This window comes from Pimephales promelas, chromosome 11 (genome assembly GCF_988280905.1).
Source record: "Pimephales promelas chromosome 11, fPimPro1.hap1.1, whole genome shotgun sequence".
NCBI lineage: Eukaryota > Metazoa > Chordata > Actinopteri > Cypriniformes > Leuciscidae > Pimephales > Pimephales promelas.
Genome location: NC_142779.1, coordinates 37,178,492 through 37,198,812, shown reverse-complemented (window position 1 = coordinate 37,198,812; position 20,321 = coordinate 37,178,492). Strand labels below are relative to the sequence as shown.

General features: G+C 46.0%; 2 protein-coding genes across 3 annotated transcripts in view; both read right to left on the bottom strand.

Annotated features, from left to right (window-relative positions):
• Nucleotides 1-7,995, bottom strand: part of LOC148977261 (TFIIA-alpha and beta-like factor) — a 33,130-nt gene extending 25,135 nt beyond the window's left edge. The window contains exons 1-5 of the mRNA XM_089117390.1: nt 7,714-7,995; nt 4,247-4,348; nt 3,984-4,104; nt 960-1,006; nt 579-672 (exon numbers count right to left, since the gene is read on the bottom strand). Of these exons, the coding sequence (XP_088973516.1) occupies nt 579-672; nt 960-1,006; nt 3,984-4,104; nt 4,247-4,348; nt 7,714-7,737 (388 nt within the window). The 5' untranslated portion in view covers nt 7,738-7,995. The remainder of the gene's footprint in view (nt 1-578; nt 673-959; nt 1,007-3,983; nt 4,105-4,246; nt 4,349-7,713) is intronic.
• Nucleotides 7,996-8,823: 828 nt separating this feature from the next.
• Nucleotides 8,824-20,228, bottom strand: ston1 (stonin 1). 2 transcript variants are annotated; one of them, XM_039679307.2, is made up of 4 exons: nt 19,780-20,228; nt 15,190-17,013; nt 12,620-12,822; nt 8,824-9,601 (listed from the first exon to the last, which is right to left on the bottom strand). In XM_039679307.2, the coding sequence occupies exons 2-4, from the start codon at nt 16,982-16,984 to the stop codon at nt 9,536-9,538; spliced, it is 2,064 nt and encodes a 687-aa protein (XP_039535241.2). In that variant the 5' UTR covers nt 16,985-17,013; nt 19,780-20,228; the 3' UTR covers nt 8,824-9,535. The 2 variants fall into 2 exon arrangements, with proteins under 2 accessions (XP_039535241.2, XP_039535240.2); XM_039679306.2 differs by having other exon boundaries at nt 19,784-20,227.
• Nucleotides 20,229-20,321: the final 93 nt, after the last annotated feature.

Genomic DNA, 20,321 nt, shown 5'->3' with positions numbered 1-20,321 from the left:
GTGTTGAGAGTGCTGTTGAGTGTTGAGCGCGGTGATGAACGTGGTGTTAGGCGCGGTGATGAGAGTGTTGAGCGCAGTGATGAGCGTGGTGTTGAGCGCGGTGATGAGCGTGGTGTTGAGCGCGGTGATGAGCGTGGTGTTGAGCGCGGTGATGAGTGTTGAGCGCGGTGTTGAGAGTGTTGAGCGCGGTGATGAGAGTGTTGAGCGCGGTGATGAGCGTGGTGTTGAGCGCGGTGATGAGCGCGGTGATGAGAGTGTTGAGCGCGGTGATGAGAGTGTTGAGCGCGGTGATGAGAGTAGTGTTGAGCGCGGTGATGAGAGTAGTGTTGAGCGCGGTGATGAGAGTGTTGAGCGCGGTGATGAGAGTGTTGAGCGCGGTGTTGAGAGTGCTGAGCGCGTTGTTGAGGGGGCTGAGCGCGGTGTTGAGGGCGCTGAGCGCGGTGTTGAGGGCGCTGAGCGCGGTGTTGAGGGCGCTGAGCGCGGTGTTGAGGGCGCTGAGCGCGGTGTTGAGGGCGCTGAGCGCGGTGTTGAGGGCGCTGAGCGCGGTGTTGAGTGTCGGGTGTGGTGTCGAGTCTCACCTGAGGCCGTCTGCAGTGTGACGCCAGCAGGAATCTGGACCGGATACGTTATTCCAGGTGGCAGAGAGAATGTGGCAACAGAACCACAGCTGTTCTGAAAGTCATGGAAAACACATTTTCATTCACATTCACAATTTCAAAAGAGCTTTAACTTAGATCAACATTAACAGTTTCATAAAGGGAACTTTGTGTGTGATACATATTAAGATTGAATAATTGGACAGATAAAGACGTTACAATGCTGATTAATGAACACAGACGACCTTACTATATTAAACAGCAAGGAAAGTGGATTTAAATCAAATGAAGGAAAAAGAAATGTACTGGTATTCTGGCAATGGCCACATATTTAAGCGATGAGGACAGTGTTTGTTGACTTACTGTTTTGGAGGTGAAGTTCTGCACATTCTGAGCAGCTGGAATGACGACTGAGAAAAGAGAAAAACATCAAGCACACGACCAGAGAAAACAGTGAAAGTGTCCTAAATGAAGTGGACATAAGTGTGAGTAAGAGCATGCAGTGAGACGTGACAGTGCTCGTGATCGGAGACTGAGAACACACTGAAGCGGTCAGTCGCATCACAACGTCCCTCGGCTCTGACGCCTCAAAGCACTGCACACAGAAATCATTTTACACTTTTCCTGAGCCTAGGATATTGCTTCAGTTGTTTGCAATGGGATCGCCACTATTAAAATGAGTTAAAAACTTTGGGTAAAATAGGTATTAATGCGGAAAAAACAGCTAGGATGAACATTTCGTTGGCCTTGAGTCCGGCGGGTAAGCAAACAGACAAAAAATAACTAAAGAGCTGGACAGCCGTCATCAACAACAAAACCCTCTGGTGGTCAGGCGAGCTGACGTGCGTTTACACTGCTGTGAAGTGGGCGTTTCCAGATCCTTCTGTTGAGAGCTGAGCACTCTCGCTGGAGGATTGTGGGATTGACGACGGATCTGAGCATTGCAGTGACGTTTGTCATAAGCATTAAACAGGAGTTTATGCTGGATTTAGAGTGTCTGTCATTTCATTTACATATTAGATGCTTTCATTTTGCTTTCCAACAGTAATTATTTGTGTATACATGTTGGTTGCACTGGCTGTGCACTGAAAAAAATTATTTAACGCACAATGGCAGGCCGTTTTAGTTCACAATCTTCCCAGTGTTACTCTCCGTAATCACATTTTTGGTACATTTTTTTTTTTACTTCTTGGTGTCACCAGCTTTAGCGGGATTCGGTTAACTGTTCGGTCCACACAGTACTTGAGTTTCTCCAAGAACGCTTTGCATCAGGCTATGTGGCGGCCATTGTGGCTTTCCACGCTTTGGTGGGTGGTACATCTTTGGGTCAAAACCCCCGATCAAGCGTTTCCTTCGTGGCACCTTGAGGCTGCGTCCTGCAACTCGCACAATGGTGCCGGCTTGGAGCCAGGCGATAGCACAAGAAGGCCTTTCTGGGGCTCCCTTTGAGCCCTTAGACTCAGTCTCAGAGAACTTTCTAACTTTTAAGAATTATTTTTCTGCTAGCCATTTTGTTCCTCAAAAGAGTCGGAGACCTTCAGGCACTTTCAGTTTCTCCCACCTGCCTTGAGTTTTCACCGGTGATGGTCAAGGCACTCTTATACCCTAAACATGGATATGTTCCTAAGGTGCCTACAATTATTCCGTGGCCTATTGTGCTTTCTGTCCTCCTCCGTTTACTTCGTCAGACCAGGAAAAGCTGAACCTCGCGCCCAGTGCGAGCCCTGGACACTTATGTTCATCGGACAAATCGGACCAATTATTTGTTTGCTTTGGATCACCCAAGAAAGGTCTTCCTGCCTCTAAGAAGACATTGAGTAAGTGGATAGTTGAGGCTAATTCTCTTGCTTAACAGTCCCCTGACGAGCCATGCCCGGGGTGGTCAGACCTCATTCCACTAGGAGTATGGCGGCTTCTAAAGCCTTATTATCTGGAGTTTCTCTCCAAGACGTTTGTGATGCGGATGGCTGGTCCTCACCGCTCATATTTGTCAGGTTTTATAGCCTGGACCTGGACGCTGCCCCAGGGCCTCAGGTGCTTAGTGTAATACTGACAACAGGCTGACACTCAGGCACTTGAAGGTTTGGGTTTTCTCGTTCCCAAAGTGTAATCGAACCATCGCGAGTTCTCCCGAAAGGGAAGGTCTAGACTGTAACCATAGTTCCCTGAGATAGGGAACAAGATGATGTTTCGCCCTGCCATACTTCCTGCATCCCGGTGATCGTCTTGCTTCGGCAATTTTCAAAGTTAATCCTGGTTGCACCGGATGCGCTTTTATCTCTTCCTGGTCATGATGTCACCCGCCCTGGTTTATTCCATCCATTGGACTAGTTGACGCTTTAGACGTATTCACACTGGAAGCGTTCCCATTGACGCATCGTCTCGTTCCCTATCTCAGGGAACTATGGTTACAGTCGTAACCTGAGACGTTTTCTCGTATCTTGTTTCACCAACTCAAGATTACACAACCCTGTATATTTATATAAAAGTCTATAGAGACACCTAGTGACTACAGTATGTTTTTTTCATTTTATTTCTTAAATAATAAATACTCATAGGAAACAAATTCGTAGTTTATACACAATATTAAAAAAAAGTCTGCACCATCTACATATTAGTGTATTTTAAAATGCATGTTGATCAAGCGCGTGATCTTGTTCTTTCCTTTTTCTTCTTTGAAAAGAAAATAACTGTGAAATTTCCAGGCATGAAATCATATTCCCCACGGAAAGCATCATAATTTAGAATTTGTTATATAATATTTTATATATACACACACTGAACAGAACTATAAACGCAACACTTTTGTTTTTTTGGATTTAATAAAAATTCATTTTAAAACATATTTTGTCAGTGACGACTAGCCTACATATAGCTCAACTTCTGCATTCATTACAGTGCATAATAAACATCAAAATAAGATGATATTTATCCTATCAGACGTGTTGACCCGAAGCAAGTTACTGGTGTGCTTTCTTTGCTCTTTAATATTTTCTACAGTATAAATATGTGAATGAATCTATTGATTAAATCTTATTTTTCAATAGCAAAACATATCCAAGATGTCATTCTGACTAACACAATGACAATTAATTCATTCTAACAGGGCTTTTATTTTGAAGTGAAGCACTTCTGTTTTGGATCTAATGTATACAAGTTTTTACTAGTAAGAATACAAGTGTAGAGCGCCATAACTGGAATTTTTAACAGAAAGAGTTGAATTGGAGAGCTCTCTAATTTAAGTGAAAATGCCATTACGACGAGTAGCGCTGGGACGATTGTGAACTGAAGCGTCCCAGACTCGGACGAGCTTGAGTTTTGAGTTCAGTGTAAACGCACCGCACCTCTACGAAACAAGACTTTCACAGACTTCAGACCAGGACCGACCGGTGGGTTTATGGAGAGTCTGCGTGAAGTTTGCTGGCAGCTGCAGAACAAAGTTGGATGGATTGTTGTCTTTACTGAAACCCTCCACAGCTTTAGACTGAACGACCTTCGACTCCCAGAGCTGAAAAACACACACACACACACACACACACACACCCCTCTATCTCTGTGCACAGTGATGATAATCACCGTCAGAAATCAGTTCAACTGGCAAGTTTGTTTAATGCATCTTATTCCTGTGGTGTTTGCTGTGAGACACTGACCTGTCTGAGGTTGTCCAGCACTCCTTCATCCACTCCTTCATCACAGAATAACTCTCGGAGACTCTCCATCACATCCTCGATGACGGACAGATACAGCTTCGGCTGAACAATCACATTCAAACATCTCATCCTCTACTAAGGTGGACTCAAACTGAAGATTACGAGTTAGTGTGAAAGTAGAGTCAAAATTGAGTCTTTAACCAATCGAGTCCAACTAAACATTACTAAATTTCATCAAGTCAAACTTTTTCTTAAACCTTAACTTATAAAAAAACATGCGAGTTTTAAATGTAAGCTCTATTGCATCTTGCGTTGTATGCTGCTCAACTGCAGGTCATGCAACGGAAGCCGCTTGATCTCTGTACTGTGGGAACAGCTTGTGAATGTAAAGGGTTTGACCATCACATCTGTTACAGGATGAACTGGTGAGCGATCGGGGTGTAACGGTACATGTATTCGTATTGAACCCGTACAAACCGAACGATTGCTTGGACCATTTTTCCTTCCTACAAAATCCGCACTGGCACAGCCAACACAACGTTGCGCAACATCAAATGGCAAGCGTAATGAAAGCGGAACGAATCTGCACTACTCATTATGTGCTTCACGGATCGTTTATCAGTTCAGACCAGCAACATCTGTGCAGCGCGAGCCGATCTCCATCAAGCGACACTGTTACTACACAGCGCTAAGAGATCCGGTAAAGAAAACATTTGAATTCGCCACTGAGGTAATAACACCAATCTAGTGAGAAGCATTCGCATTTCTCCGTTATTAACTGTAGATCTCTATTAGATCAAACAGCGCTAACGTGGAAACCAGGAGAAACATTGTGCCGTGAATGAACTAGTAATATTTACGTCCACAGACCAGCAACATTCACCATGGATTTAATATAGTAACACTAACTGGAACCAGTTTGGCTGAAATAGTGAAATGCTTTCAAGTACTTCACACATCTTTTCCAGCACTTCAAAACTCAAATAATATATAAATGTTATTTTTAATGCGATGACCAAAACAATATTTGTTCATCCTTCAAAGATGACTCCCATTTATAAACCTGAAAGTTTCAAGATGTAAGAAACTCTTATTAAAAAATATTTTTTTCTTTTAACAAATAGTTTAGTTTATTAGTTTTTTAATAACGTGGACAGTCCCTTTTTGAAAGAAAAAGAGCAGCTTTAGCCTCTACGGCTAATTTCCAGCTGTAGACCCCGGCCAGTTGTGAATGGACATACATCAATAAAATACATTACAATTATATTTACAGCAGGACTTATAAAAAGGGGACAGACAAACTAAACATGTGACACTCAATTCAAACAAATAAGCAAGCAGACACAGATTGCAAAGGCACAATAACAATTCAAGCAGTAAGACAATACAACACGACACACAAACAATAATCATACAGAGGCCACATTAAGGCACATACTGGACATAACATCGAGACAGGCAGCAGAAACCAAGTGGCAACAACATGATCATGTCACATCAAATACACAACACATCTGTCAAATTAGTGTGTGCTGCTGTAATTGTCAGACAGCCAGTTTTTAAGATGTATAATAAAATTGGAATACATATGTATATCTTTGATTGTAGTGGGCAGTGAATTCCAACATTGTATCGCTTTAACAGAAAATGACAATTGACCAAATGTGCTTTTCCTAAATGGGATAATGAGATCACCTCGTGTGGTGCTTCTGGTAATCTGACTGTTGTTATGACGTTGGATTATAAATGAATTGAGAGGAGCTGGAGTGGCATTATGCATAATTGTGTGGACCAAACAGATGTTTTTGTATTTAATTACATCTTCCCAACCTAGCAGTTTATGATTTTTAAGGATTATGCAATGATGGAAACTATTAGGCTTCTGGTCCAAAACTTTGAGTTTTTTTTTATAAAGAGTTGATAACGGTTTTAGAGATGAACTATTAATTTGACCCCCACTTGTCAGACAGTATGTTAGATGTGACACAATCATGGTATCCATAAATAATTTGGCAGCATGAAAACTTAGTGCATTTCTAATATGTCTAAAATTAGCTAAAGTAAACTTGACCCTTTTGCACACGTTTTTAATATGTGTTTTAAAAGAAAGATTAGAATCTATAATAATGCCCAAATACTTAACTTGGGGCACAATACTAATATTTTGACCAGATATTATATTTGAAACAGTATTACATTAGTGTCTCTTAATGAAAAACACTCCCACAGTTTTATCTATGTTTAGTTGAAGGCACGAGCGATTTAGCCAATTGGTGATTTGATCCATAGTTTAGCAGCAGCCAGATGTTCTGTCTTGGCATTACAGTGTCGTCCGCATACATTAGTGTATTGACATCCGGACAAAATGACGGCAGTTCGGAAATAGGAAATTTCTCTGGCATTTCTTTATTTTTGCTGTATCGAAAATGTACCGAACCGTGATTTTTGTGTACCATTACACCCCGGGCAGGGGCACCCTCGGGTGATGGGGGGACTGAAAACCGCCTGTTGAATATTACAGGTTGTATTTTTAAACAGTTTGAATATTTTGGAAGTGAAATATGAAAGGTGAACATGGATTATTGAATTTTTACTACTGAAAACAGGTTTGAAATGTTTTGAATTTACATATTCACAGCTTAAATATTCAACCATGCTAAATTTCAGCCCATAAAAATGTAAGCCCTAAAAATACACTGCATTAAATTACAAGCATTAAAATACTTTTTTTCCCAAGTAGTGCAATTCAACAGGCTTTGTTTCAAAAACATTTGGCATTATTTTACTTCCATAAAGTTCTCAAACTTGCGGAACACACGTAAACAACAATCAAACACACGTCTAACAATCTATTAGAAGCAAAAGGACAAATACATATATTATTATTAATAAAAAATACAAATGAAATAAACCGTTTTCATGTAGGTCTATATTTCAGGCTTCAATAGAAACTACAGACATTTAATAATGTGATAAATGTAACAAATGAAACTGAATAATATTTGCTGTATGCATTAAAAATGAATTATTATTAACATTACTTAGTCAAGAACCTTGAGTCATTCTCTCTGTTGTTGTTAGATTCTCATGAAGACAGACGGTCCCTTTAATGCACACTGACGAGTCCGGGTTTACACACAGTATTTACTTAAACATGTGTTTTTAAAAGTGCAGAAACACAATAAGACACCAAAGAGACATTCATTCAGCATTACCGACTGATGGTTAGTGTTGCACAGAAATTCTCAGCTTACATCGAATTGATTGTAAACAGGCAAAACTTAAAAACACGTGAATTGAATTTCGTGATTCAGTTTTGACCCGATCTGGCCAATAATTCCTCAACTGTCCCGATATATAGACTCTCTAGTACCACAACTCGACTAACATTACAAAGTTGTGTTAATGATTTTTTTTATACTAAAGCCTTAAATGAGGAAATGGTAAATAAAGTGTTATTCACTCACCAAAATGTTGGCGTTAGAGAGCATGTCTCCTTCACTCGTTGGTTATTGGCACCGGTACACACACACACACACTCCAGCACCACTGGTCGCCAATTAAGAGCTTATTAACCCCACTTTGATTAAATTAATTTACAATGGACCGTAAGTAAGACGCTGATGTATAAATCCTAAAAGATTACGCAACGAGATGAAGAAAATATGATTATAACGTTACTGAAACCAGAGTTTTTCAACGCGGCTCTGACTGAAACACTAACTCGAGCGTCTTCCACACGCAGTGACGTCACTGCCAGAGCGCGTTAGGAGGTTACGTCATGTATTTTTATAATCTTGTTCCAACCATCAGTTTCAGTCTTCAACTTTCAATTGTTTCCTTAATAAATACAAGTGTATTATCACGCTTTCATGAGTTCTGGTTCTGCTCTGGCAGTCAGGAGCGTTTGAGCCAGTCGTACACCATCAATGATCACGCTGGCACAATCTGTGACATTGAAGACAACAGACAGGAAAAATAATTCTTCAATAGACCTGTAATATAAATATAAAAGTGCTGCTGAATACAGAGGCTAATACAATGCTAAATCAGAAATCAGATGTACACCAATATTGATATCCAGCAATTGATTTAAATAGTGCATTGTGTTTAATTTGTCGTTTAATGAGATATAAAATGTGTTGGTGGCGAGGATTTTCACTTGAAGAAATACAGACCCTACCCTGACACACATGCACTTTCATGGTCCAGTGACAGAACTTTTGCCAAGCGAGTCAGAGGTTCTGGTTTCTAATCCGCACTCCTAGGTGTATATATATATATATATATATATTTGTTTAATCCGATTATGTTTATCAGTGGTTGTATATCAAGCATGGACACGTTTGTGTGCATTATAGTTTGTGTTTTCACTTGGACGAATAGAGTGTCTCCACAACAGATTAAAGCGCGTGTCCTTGTGAAGACTGTGCATCTTCCCTGCGCACATTAATTCAAACTGAATAGTCTGAATACAGTATATAACAGGGATGAACTGAGAAAAGAAATGACAGCGCAGAACACTCGTTTTCTCATCATTTAGCAGTACAGAAACTCTTTCTTATCCACACTTTTCTTGAGACAATATAATTTTATTAAACCACATAAATAACAGTAAATACATAGACATATGCTAATAACCAGTTTAGGAAACAAACTACAGATGCCCTAAAGTGACTTTTGCAGTAAAAAAAATCCCTTAGTCTTTCATGTGCACATTTTACTAAAGTTTTTACTTTTGCTAAAGTTTCTTGCAGGCACACAAATGAGGAAGTTTCAGCGTTTTTATTTATGAGTAAAGTGTATGTCTTTGCAAACATTTGACAGACAAATGCATATTATCTGTGGTCCCATATTGTTTTGTCTCAGACACACACACACACACACACATACACATATACTGTATATATATACACATATATATATATATATATATATATATATATATATATATATATATGTGAGAATTGTAAAGTGCAGTAATACTATAACTTGCTGAATAAGACCATTATAGATATATTCAATATATATACACACACACATATATTCTCATGGTTAATAAACATTTGTTTACCTAATGGTACCAGATGTGAATTCTTAATGAAAAATGGCAGTAAAAATAACACTATATCTTGCCGAGCTCTTCTGCAGTCACAGTAATCTTCATCCCAAAGCCTGAGGTTTGATTCTCTCTTCTGTGTGTAATGAGCAACACCACCATCATCATCATCATCAACATCATCAGAGCAGGTGAATCTTCTTCATCATTATCAGTCCCGTTCCTCATCATCACTGTGTTGCGCAGCCCGAACGCGTCTGACACTCAGTCACAATCAACTTCTTCTCCATTTCCACCTGGGGATGAAAAAAGATTCATATTTTATGTTTGTAATATGTTTGTAAAAAGTGAGTGTAACGGCGTTCCCCGCGAGTGTAGGACCGTTCCCCGCGAGTGTAGCAGCGTTCCCCGCGAGTGTAGCGGTGTTCCCCGCGAGTGTAGCGGCGTTCCCCGCGAGTGTAGGGGTGTTCCCCGCGAGTGTAGGGGCGTTCCCCGCGAGTGTAGCTGTGTTCCCCGCGAGTGTAGCAGCGTTCCCCGCGAGTGTAGCGGCGTTCCCCGCGAGTGTAGGGGTGTTCCCCGCGAGTGTAGGGGCGTTCCGCGCGAGTGTAGCTGTGTTCCCCGCGAGTGTAGGGGTGTTCCTGCCGTGTTCCCCGCGAGTGTAGGGGCGTTCCCCGCGAGTGTAGCTGTGTTCCCCGCGAGTGTAGCAGCGTTCCCCGCGAGTGTAGCAGCGTTCCCCGCGAGTGTAGCGGCGTTCCCCGCGAGTGTAGGGGTGTTCCCCGCGAGTGTAGGGGCGTTCCCCGCGAGTGTAGCTGTGTTCCCCGCGAGTGTAGCGGTGTTCCCCGCGAGTGTAGGGGTGTTCCCCGCGAGTGTAGCGGCGTTCCCCGCGAGTGTAGGGGCGTTCCCCGCGAGTGTAGCTGTGTTCCCCGCGAGTGTAGCGGCGTTCCCCGCGAGTGTAGCGGCGTTCCCCGCGAGTGTAGCGGTGTTCCCCGCGAGTGTAGGGGCGTTCCCCGCGAGTGTAGCTGTGTTCCCCGCGAGTGTAGCAGCGTTCCCCGCGAGTGTAGCGGCGTTCCCCGCGAGTGTAGGGGTGTTCCCCGCGAGTGTAGGGGTGTTCCCCGCGAGTGTAGGGGTGTTCCCCGCGAGTGTAGGGGTGTTCCCCGCGAGTGTAGGGGCGTTCCCCGCGAGTGTAGCTGTGTTCCCCGCGAGTGTAGCAGCGTTCCCCGCGAGTGTAGCGGTGTTCCCCGCGAGTGTAGCGGCGTTCCGCGCGAGTGTAGCTGTGTTCCCCGCGAGTGTAGGGGTGTTCCTGCCGTGTTCCCCGCGAGTGTAGGGGCGTTCCCCGCGAGTGTAGCTGTGTTCCCCGCGAGTGTAGCAGCGTTCCCCGCGAGTGTAGCGGCGTTCCCCGCGAGTGTAGGGGTGTTCCCCGCGAGTGTAGGGGCGTTCCGCGCGAGTGTAGCTGTGTTCCCCGCGAGTGTAGGGGTGTTCCTGCCGTGTTCCCCGCGAGTGTAGGGGCGTTCCCCGCGAGTGTAGCTGTGTTCCCCGCGAGTGTAGCAGCGTTCCCCGCGAGTGTAGCTGTGTTCCCCGCGAGTGTAGGGGTGTTCCCCGCGAGTGTAGCGGTGTTCCCCGCGAGTGTAGGGGCGTTCCCCGCGAGTGTAGGGGTGTTCCCCGCGAGTGTAGCGGTGTTCCCCGCGAGTGTAGCGGTGTTCCCCGCGAGTGTAGGGGTGTTCCCCGCGAGTGTAACGGTGTTCCTGCCGTGTTCCCTGTGAGTGTAGGGGTGTTCCCCGCGAGTGTAGCGGTGTTCCCCGCGAGTGTAGCTGTGTTCCCCGCGAGTGTAGCGGTGTTCCCCGCGAGTGTAGCGGTGTTCCCCGCGAGTGTAGCGGTGTTCCCCGAGTGTAGCGGTGTTCCCCGCGAGTGTAGCGGTGTTCCCTGCGAGTGTTAGCGGTGATCCCCGCGAGTGTAGCGGTGTTCCCCGCGAGTGTAGCGGTGTTCCCCGCGAGTGTAGCGGTGTTCCCCGCGAGTGTAGCGGTGTTCCCCGAGTGTAGCGGTGTTCCCCGCGAGTGTAGCGGCGTTCCCCGCGAGTGTAGCGGTGTTCCCCGCGAGTGTAGCGGTGTTCCCCGAGTGTAGCGGTGTTCCCCGCGAGTGTAGCGGTGTTCCCCGAGTGTAGCGGTGTTCCCCGCGAGTGTAGCGGTGTTCCCTGCGAGTGTTAGCGGTGTTCCCCGAGTGTAGCGGTGTTCCCCGCGAGTGTAGCGGTGTTCCCCGCGAGTGTTAGCGGTGTTCCCCGAGTGTAGCGGTGTTCCCCGCGAGTGTAGCGGTGTTCCCCGAGTGTAGCGGTGTTCCCCGCGAGTGTAGCGGTGTTCCCCGCGAGTGTAGCGGTGTTCCCCGCGAGTGTTAGCGGTGTTCCCCGCGAGTGTAGCGGTGTTCCCCGCGAGTGTAGCTGTGATCCCCGCGATTGTAGCGGTGTTCCCCGTGAGTGTAGCGGTGTTCCCCGCGAGTGTAGCGGTGTTCCCCGCGAGTGTAGCGGCGTTCCCCGCGAGTGTAGCGGTGTTCCCCGCGAGTGTAGCGGAGTTCCCCGCGAGTGTAGCGGCGTTCCCCGTGAGTGTAGCGGCGTTCCCCGTGAGTGTAGCGGCGTTCCCCGAGAGTGTAGCGGTGTTCCCCGCAAGTGTAGCGGTGTTCCCCGCGAGTGTAGCTGTGATCCCCGCGAGTGTAGCGGTGTTCCCCGCGAGTGTAGCGGTGTTCCCCGCGAGTGTAGCGGTGTTCCCTGTGAGTGTAGCGGTGTTCCCCGCGAGTGTAGCGGTGTTCCTGCCGTGTTCCCCGCGAGTGTAGGGGTGTTCCCCGCGAGTGTAGCGGTGTTCCCCGCGAGTGTAGCGGCGTTCCCCGCGAGTGTAGCGGCGTTCCCCGCGAGTGTAGCGGAGTTCCCCGCGAGTGTAGCGGCGTTCCCCGTGAGTGTAGCGGTGTTCCCCGTGAGTGTAGCGGTGTTCCCCGCGAGTGTAGCGGTGTTCCCCGCGAGTGTAGCGGCGTTCCCCGTGAGTGTAGCGGCGTTCCCCGTGAGTGTAGCGGTGTTCCCTGTGAGTGTAGCGGTGTTCCCCGCGAGTGTAGCGGTGTTCCCCACGAGTGTAGCGGTGTTCCCCGCGAGTGTAGCGGCGTTCCCCGTGAGTGTAGCGGTGTTCCCTGTGAGTGTAGCGGTGTTCCCCGCGAGTGTAGCGGTGTTCCCTGTGAGTGTAGCGGTGTTCCCCGCGAGTGTAGCGGTGTTCCCCGCGAGTGTAGCGGCGTTCCCCGCGAGTGTAGCGGCATTCCCCGTGACAGTAGGGGTGTTCCATTACCTGGCAGTGATAGTAGGCTCTGCTGCTCAGGTGTTTCCGAGGCTGGACGTCACACTCGATGCCCAGTGATTTCACTCGAGTCTGAGAAGCCGTCACACCTGCCACCTCACACTCCACACTGACCGACGGCATCCATCCCTCGGGAAGCACCTGATCCGAGGACAACTCCAGCTTACACGCCAGTGACTGAGGCTGGTCCACAGCTGACACACACATCACACACACAATTACACGCCAGTGACTGAGGCTGGTCCACATGTCAGTACTGACGCACAATAACCCCCCTTCCATTACTGAGCGAACATGAGGCTGGGCTGAGGCGACCAGAAATCTGTGGACGAACGGTCAGATCCCTCTAGAACTTTTTTGTGAGTTCAGCAGTGAGTCTGCATACACATGAGTTTTATATCGGCGCAAGCAGTATCTGTACTGCTTACCTACAGACTTCATATTTAAATACCTGGGAGTACATATAAACGACAACCTCATCTGGGAAACAAACTGCAGCAGCCTGGTAAAAAAGGCTCATCAAAGGCTGTACGGCTAAACAGGCTGGCCTGGGAACTGCAGTCCTGACATCTTTTTATAAGTGCGTGGTGGAGAGCATCCTCACCTTGTGAGTTTATTACGAGAAGTGCTCTGTTTCAGATAGGAAGGCCCTGCAGTTGCAACTCAACATGAGTTGCAACAAATTTTTTTTAAAGAAAGAAAAGAAAGAATTAGACAGAGCCCATTGACTCGGTGTCAAAACTCTACCCGTGTTACATGTAGATAAAATGTCACGAACTGTGCAAAGCAACATTTGAAACCTGCTAATTCATTGTCTTGTCATGTTGCTGAAATAGTGTTGTGGCGAGCAGGACGAGGCCGAGGGACAGGGATACGAGAGCAGCACGAGGCCGGTGACGTGAGTGATAATGAACGACACCTGTGAGACGCACCGGTCTCGCATCTCTCACGGACGAGCGGAGGCATAAAGGAGGAGCGACGACAGCAGAGAGGAACAGGCCTGATTTTACGTTGTGATTTTATGTTCTGTTTTGTGTGTTGTCCGTGATGGCTTATACTTTTATTTTGTATTTCTTTATTTATTATTAAACTTGTTGAACATTCGCTGGTCCCCGCCTCCTTCACATAACAACTGTACCCGGTTACAAATGTTCTAGCAAACCTTATCTAGCATTGGGCCTCCATATTGCTAGAATAATAACTTGAATTACTTGAATATTAAATATTTTAAATGTTACATTAGTTATCATTATATTATCTCACTAGCAAAATTTTGGGACCAAGTTTGTAGTCAAAGTATGGGCAGGCCTTAGTCAATGTAAAGGATAATGTTGAGGTTTCGTTCCTACCAGTGAATGTGCCATAACTGTTTATTTGCCATCATCAGCGGCCCTGCTTACTAGCTTGCGCGTTCACAGCAGGCTTCACTGTGGGGGGAGGAGCTGTGGATGGAGGAGCTGTGGGGAGAGGAGCTGTGGAGGGAGGAGCTGTGGGGGGAGGAGCTGTGGGGAGAGGAGCTGTGGAGGGAGGAGCTGTGGGGGGAGGAGCTGTGGATGGAGGAGCTGTGGGGGGAGGAGCAGTGGAGGGAGGAGCTGTGGATGGAGGTTAGGGTTAGGGATAGGGAACAATACTGTATGTATGTGTGCTCATAATTTTAGTTTTTTTAAATAACAACACTCAGCTATTTAAGTTACTTTTTGAGTTCTCCGGATCAATCCCCCCACAGGGAGGAGTTGTGGGCAGAGGAGCTGTGGGGGGAGGAGCTGTGGAGGGAGGAGCTGTGGAGGGAGGAGCTGTGGAGGGAGGAGCTGTGGAGGGAGGAGCTGTGGGGGGAGGAGCTGTGGAGGGAGGAGCTGTGGGGGGAGGAGCTGTGGAGGGAGGAGCTGTGGAGGGAGGAGCTGTGGAGGGAGGAGCTGTGGAGGGAGGAGCTGTGGAGGGAGGAGCTGTGGGGGGAGGAGCTGTGGAGGGAGGAGCTGTGGAGGGGGAGCTGTGGAGGGAGGAGCTGTGGATGGAGGTTAGGGTTAGGGATAGGGAACAATACTGTATGTATGTGTGCTCATAATTTTAGTTTTTTTAAATAACAACACTCGGCTATTTAAGTTACTTGAGTTCTCCAGATCAATCCTAAACCTTTCTGATGAATTGCAGACATTCAGCCAGGGTTTCGTGTGTCAGGTCTGAAAGAGATGCAGTGCTTTTCATCCGGCTCAATATGGGTCGGATATGTGCGAAAGGTAAGAGAATCTTTCTGGTTTATTGAGTCCAATTGAACCTGTTCAGTCCGACTTTATTGAGTATAAATTCTAAACTTGTGGTAGAATTGAAGCAACCCAAGTTTGATCGCTCATTTTCCAAACATGAGTTGCAAGTTAAGCCATTACAAGTAGATGATTTGTTCATTTTAAATGCAATATTTTAATATGAACAGAGATCTCCTTCTGTATGTCTGAGGTGGAGACTTAAAACCTTCACCTCACTGTACTGTGTATATATATATATATTTCATTTAATTTCTATCCACTATTGACACAAACAGGAGGAGTACTGTTCTGTTTTCTTACCCACATTCTTGGGCGGGAGCCGGTCGATTCTCCACACAAGGGCTCGATGCACGTTCTCATATTTGACGGCTCCGACAGACACGTGCATCACCGACGGAGACTCCGCCACATGAGCCGAGCCCAGACAGGTGTTTCTGTTCATGCGAGCCTTTAGGGATTTCTGTCGCAGCAGAGACATGCTGTTCGGCACCTTCACCCAATCCCCCGGGAACGGCACTCGGACCACGACGTTCTCGCACACCGTCTCTGAGCCTCCTGTGGGATGAGGGAAACCCAGCAGGACATTGAGGAAGACCTGGAGCTGGACGCAGGCTCCCTGCACCGTCAGCAGGGCTTTAGCGGAGAGCGGCGGATCCTCGTAGCATAGCGAGGCCGTCCTGAAGCGCACCAACTCCACTCGACACCCGTCAGGAGGACTGAACCTCATCACACGCTTCTCCTCAAACTCTGCCTCTCTCACACACCCATGGAGGCTGTAGTCTGTGATCTCCATCCACACCTCGTCCTCGTCTGACCCGTATGCAGGAGTTCGTCTGAGGAGCCCGAGGTCATTCAGTACTAGGAAACACTCCACCGCTCCGTTCAGGAACGCCAAGCAATGGATCTGAGTAATGGCTGAGCACTCAAGCGTAGCCCCGTCCTGATCTCGCCTCATCCAGACCCGGTCCGAGATCTGCAACGACAGCTCCTGCTCCTCATAGTGCTTGTGCTGTAGATGAGGCACTGGCAGGCGGATTAGCTCCTCTTCTATTGAGGCTAGCAAGTCCTCCAAGTCTCCATATTCTGTGGTGCCGAACTTCAACAGTTGTTCAACTTCCGGTTCGTGGGTCACCTCGAGTTTGGGGTGGTAGCGCTTTCTCTCGGTGTAGGACACGTGCTCCAGCTTGACTGTGGCGATCCTGCGTGGCTCGCCGTATCTCTCCAACTTCAGGGGCGAGAGGCGGGTGTAGGCGTGCAGCTGGAGCTCTCGGAAGGGCTTCTCCAGGCCCTGCTCGTAGAAGAGCTGAAGCAGGGCCCCAGGACACAGCCGCAGGTACACCGGACCCCACTGACGCGACGACATGCGGTTCTTCTTCTCTGGGATCCGCAGCATCAGGGACCAGCCGTGCCTCCTCTGACTGAGGAACAACCCCTGTGGGACGAAGGATGACAGGCTTCTCTTCAGCGCTTTATCATTCTCAGCGCCTGAGGGTCGACTCTCTCGGTCCACCTTCACATCATCTCCATCCAGCTGCTTCTCCTCGGTCCTCAGCTGCTCCAGTTTATGGCAGATGTAGGAGTAGGAGTACTGAAGGTGGTCTTGGGTCGGCTCGTCACCATCCTTAGTGCGGATGAAGAACCGGGGCAAACTGGGTCCAGAGTCTGAGTCTGATGACGAGGACCAGGACGCCCGTTTATGTTGTTGTTGTTCTTCCCCCCAGAAGGGGTTGAAATGGCCCGGCTCATCTTGGGATGCTTTGAGAGAACCAGAGCCTTCAGTGATTCCCATTGAGTCTCTCAGACAGCGGGAGAAGTCCGGCGCTGAGGGTGTTGATCCCACCGGAGTGCACATCGGAGTATTGCTCGGCACCTGGGAACTCCCGTTAAGTCCAAACTCCAGTGAAGGAGATTCTATGGCAGAGCTGAAGATCCATGATTCACTCCCCAAAGATGGAAGAACGAGTTTCAAGCCGTTGGGCCGAGGTATTGACCCGGAGCTCGATGCAGGAGAGCGTAGGGATTTCGGGGGTGAGGAGAAGGTTGTCGCTTCATCATCAAACGTAACCCAGTTGGCTGGCTGATTGGTGGAGCACATCTCTTTACTCTTCTTTATTCTACAGTCTTCTGCAGAAATACAAAGAGACAGACACAAATTAGGTACTAACTAATTTGAAAGAGATTCAAACCAGCTCGTCTGGCCTTTTAATGTTGTCATTGTTCCGACTAGGTGGATGTTTCGTCCTGAACAAATAAATGAAATTAAATTCACATTTATTTGTTCACAATACATTGTTTCAAAGCAGCTTTACAGTTTACAATTTAGAGTGATCTGGTTTTTCAGAAATGCACACACAAAATCAGAGTTTGCAAAAAAAATATCAATTTAAACAATGTAATAATTTATGGCAGAAAGCTTTTTTTAAAGTGATAAATATTTGTTTGTTAACAAATGATTGACGTTTAGAAAAATGTGCCATTGATGCATGTTGATTCAGAGTTTGCGTGATCTGAAGTCTTCGCAGGAGTTGGTACACACACCGGACACTGAAGGACTGTCACGTTAATCAATCGATTGACTTCGTAGACCTAAGGCCAGTCAGCACTGCACCGCTAGACACCTCGTTGGGTTTTGTTGGATCCGTCGGCGTCTGTTAGCGCTGGTCTGTCGGGTCGCTATGGTGGGCGTCTGAGGCTACAGAGCGAATAGGTCTTAAAAAGGTTAAAGACTACACATCTATTTAGAGTAATAACTACTAGACCATGGTCTCTAACTCCTGGAGGGGCACAGGCCTGCAGACCTCAGCTCCAACCCTAATTAAACACACAGCGCATCCCGTTAATCAAGGGCTTCAGGTTTACTAGGATCTTCAAGGCAAGGGAGCCGGAGTTAAACTCAGGAGGCGAGTTTGGGACCATTGTACTACACAAATGAGGAACACACTGTCCTTTGGCAAGTCATGTTTAGTTATATAGTGCTTTATACAACAGAGTTTGCTTCAACGCAGCTTTACAGTGATAAGCAGGAGTTCTCTTCTGGCTTTACAGGAGAACAATGTAATTGATGATCAGTAAGAAGTAAACGTTCTTGTAAATGTATGGTATTCAGTTTCAAATATAAATCTAGCTCACGGTAATTAAAAACATCACTGAAGTATGCCATGAAGAACGGGGAAAGAGAAGAAAGAGAGAGAGAAAAAGATTGCACAATCGTCCAATAGGTGGAGCTGTGCAGTAAACCAGCATTAAACCACAGAAGACAGAAGATGTACTCATTCTCTGCTGGGAATGTCTTAGTGTTTCCACTGGAACAGATAACCGATCAGCAAGGTCTGGGTTACTCGACAGGGCGTTCAGGGTTCATGTGATGTCAGTTAGCCTGCTCTGTGGAACTGAACTTCAGGCTGATGCCGATAAGGGCTCAGTTTGCTCAGTATGGAGTCTGGAAAGGGGTGAGGAGGTGTAGGTGGGACAGAAATATTGAAGTCAGAGGCTGAAAAAGAAAGCAACAGTACGAGTCTCATGAACGTCTCAAGAAGAATCCTAGAATTCCTCAGATTCCTCAGGGAGAGAGGGATAAACTCCGGAAGCACAGCCCTGCGTCCCACAGCTCGTTCACAGACGTCATGATGAGACTCTCACACGGCCCGACACGTCTGCGGTTCAGATCATTAACACACACTTGTACACTACGCTCTAGTGCACTACACACTCGGATCGTGTTCTACAGTGTGTGCAACGTTGGACACCTGCACTAAACGCGCAATTTCCCCACATAACCGCAGATGATAATAATCATAAAGGTTTCCTGAGCATCAAATCATATTAGAGCGATTTCTGAAGGATCATGTGACACTGAAGACTGGAGTAATGATGCTGGAAATTCAGCTTTGATCACAGGAATAAATTACACTTTACTATATATTCATAAATAGAAAACTGTTTCACTAATATTTCACTGTTTTTACTGTATTCCTGACCAAATAAATGACAAATTTACAAACTTTTGACAGGTACTGTGTATGATTCTAAATCTTCATTAAATAAAGCAATGTTTATTTTACCCTAATTTATTTATTTTATTGGATATGCACTCAAAAGTTTTAGTTTTTTCTTTTATCAATTTTCTATATAATGTATTTCTATAATAACAAGATACATATCACATTTCTTTAAATGTGGGAGCAAAATGGCTAAACATAGAACTTAAACAGTCATATTATCTTTGCAAGCAAGCACAGACCGTTTCTTAGTTCAATCAATCTCTCCATTTTAAATGTATAATTCACATCAAACAATAATTCTTATTCACAAAATTAAAAAAGATCTGATTAAAGATTAAAAGCTAAGAATTGCTGAAGTATTAGCGCCTCGTTTGCTCTCCTGAAGCCGTGTGAGCTGCTGTTACCGCTGGAATGGGAATCTCAAGAGGTTGGGTCTGCTCCTCACACACATCTATCCATTCGGTCGAGCATATGTTGGTTTACTATACTTGCGTTATTTCATTTAGTTCTTATTTCAAATTTAATCTCACCCCTTTTGCCAATAGTATTATCCTGCATGGACCCTGCTGTCTCCGTGACAGCGCCAGCAATGCGATACATGAAAAAAATAACTTCAGCTCTTGCTTTCCACGGATTTAAAACCATTTTATTTAAACAAATTAAGATAAATATTTCAAGAAGGTTACCAATGGTTATGTTTGGGGTTAGGAGAACATGTTAAATGAATATGTCAGTCTTTTCTGAATATTAATAAACCAACAGTACTGAATAAGTACAATAAATAATATCCATAATAACACTAGGTGCTGAAACTGATCAGGATTCTGACTGTGGAACAGAATTATACATCTTTTGTTTATCTCGAGATGAGTTTGTAATGGCTACTTACTTACCCTGGAAGTTTCCTCAGTTTATGAATCTGTCATCATCGTGTTCCCTATGATGCAGTTTTACATGAACTTCTCTTCTGTTTGTTTTTCTCTGATGAGCGTCAAACTCTTCAGACAGGATTGTGAAAATTAAATCTCACTGTTCTCACGCTAGTCAAACGACAGAAACTATAGTCGCCATCAAAGCATTGACTTTTCCTCGCGGTGAAGAGTAAATATGATTCCTGAGGAACTCAGAGACTTTAACTCAGAGATTCGCCGTTTCTTTGTTTGCAGCGACTCCACAACTACATAAAACAACAATAAACAACTGAAGCACAAGTGACAACATTGGTTGCGTGTTTTTTCTTTGCAATATCTCGTGATTTTAGATGTATGATCCAGTGCAGAAACGGTATTTTCTCAAAATGGCAGAAATAACGGGAGGAAAACATCCCGACGGGAAGCTGATTCCGCGACTCTACTACGACGAAGGATCAACTTAATATTCATACAGCGAGTCTTCACCATTGGACGGCGACCAGTCAACGTCATAAAATCC

Excerpts from the sequence above, each read along its gene's own strand:
- ston1 (XM_039679307.2), bottom strand. The coding sequence starts at position 16,984 with ATGTGCTCCACCAATCAGCCAGCCAACTGGGTTACGTTTGATGATGAA. Across the intron at positions 12,823-15,189 it reads GCTCCCGCCCAAGAATGTGG|CTGTGGACCAGCCTCAGTCA; the intron begins GTAAGAAAACAG and ends TGTGTGTGTCAG. Across the intron at positions 9,602-12,619 it reads GAGCCTACTATCACTGCCAG|GTGGAAATGGAGAAGAAGTT; the intron begins GTAATGGAACAC and ends TTTCATCCCCAG.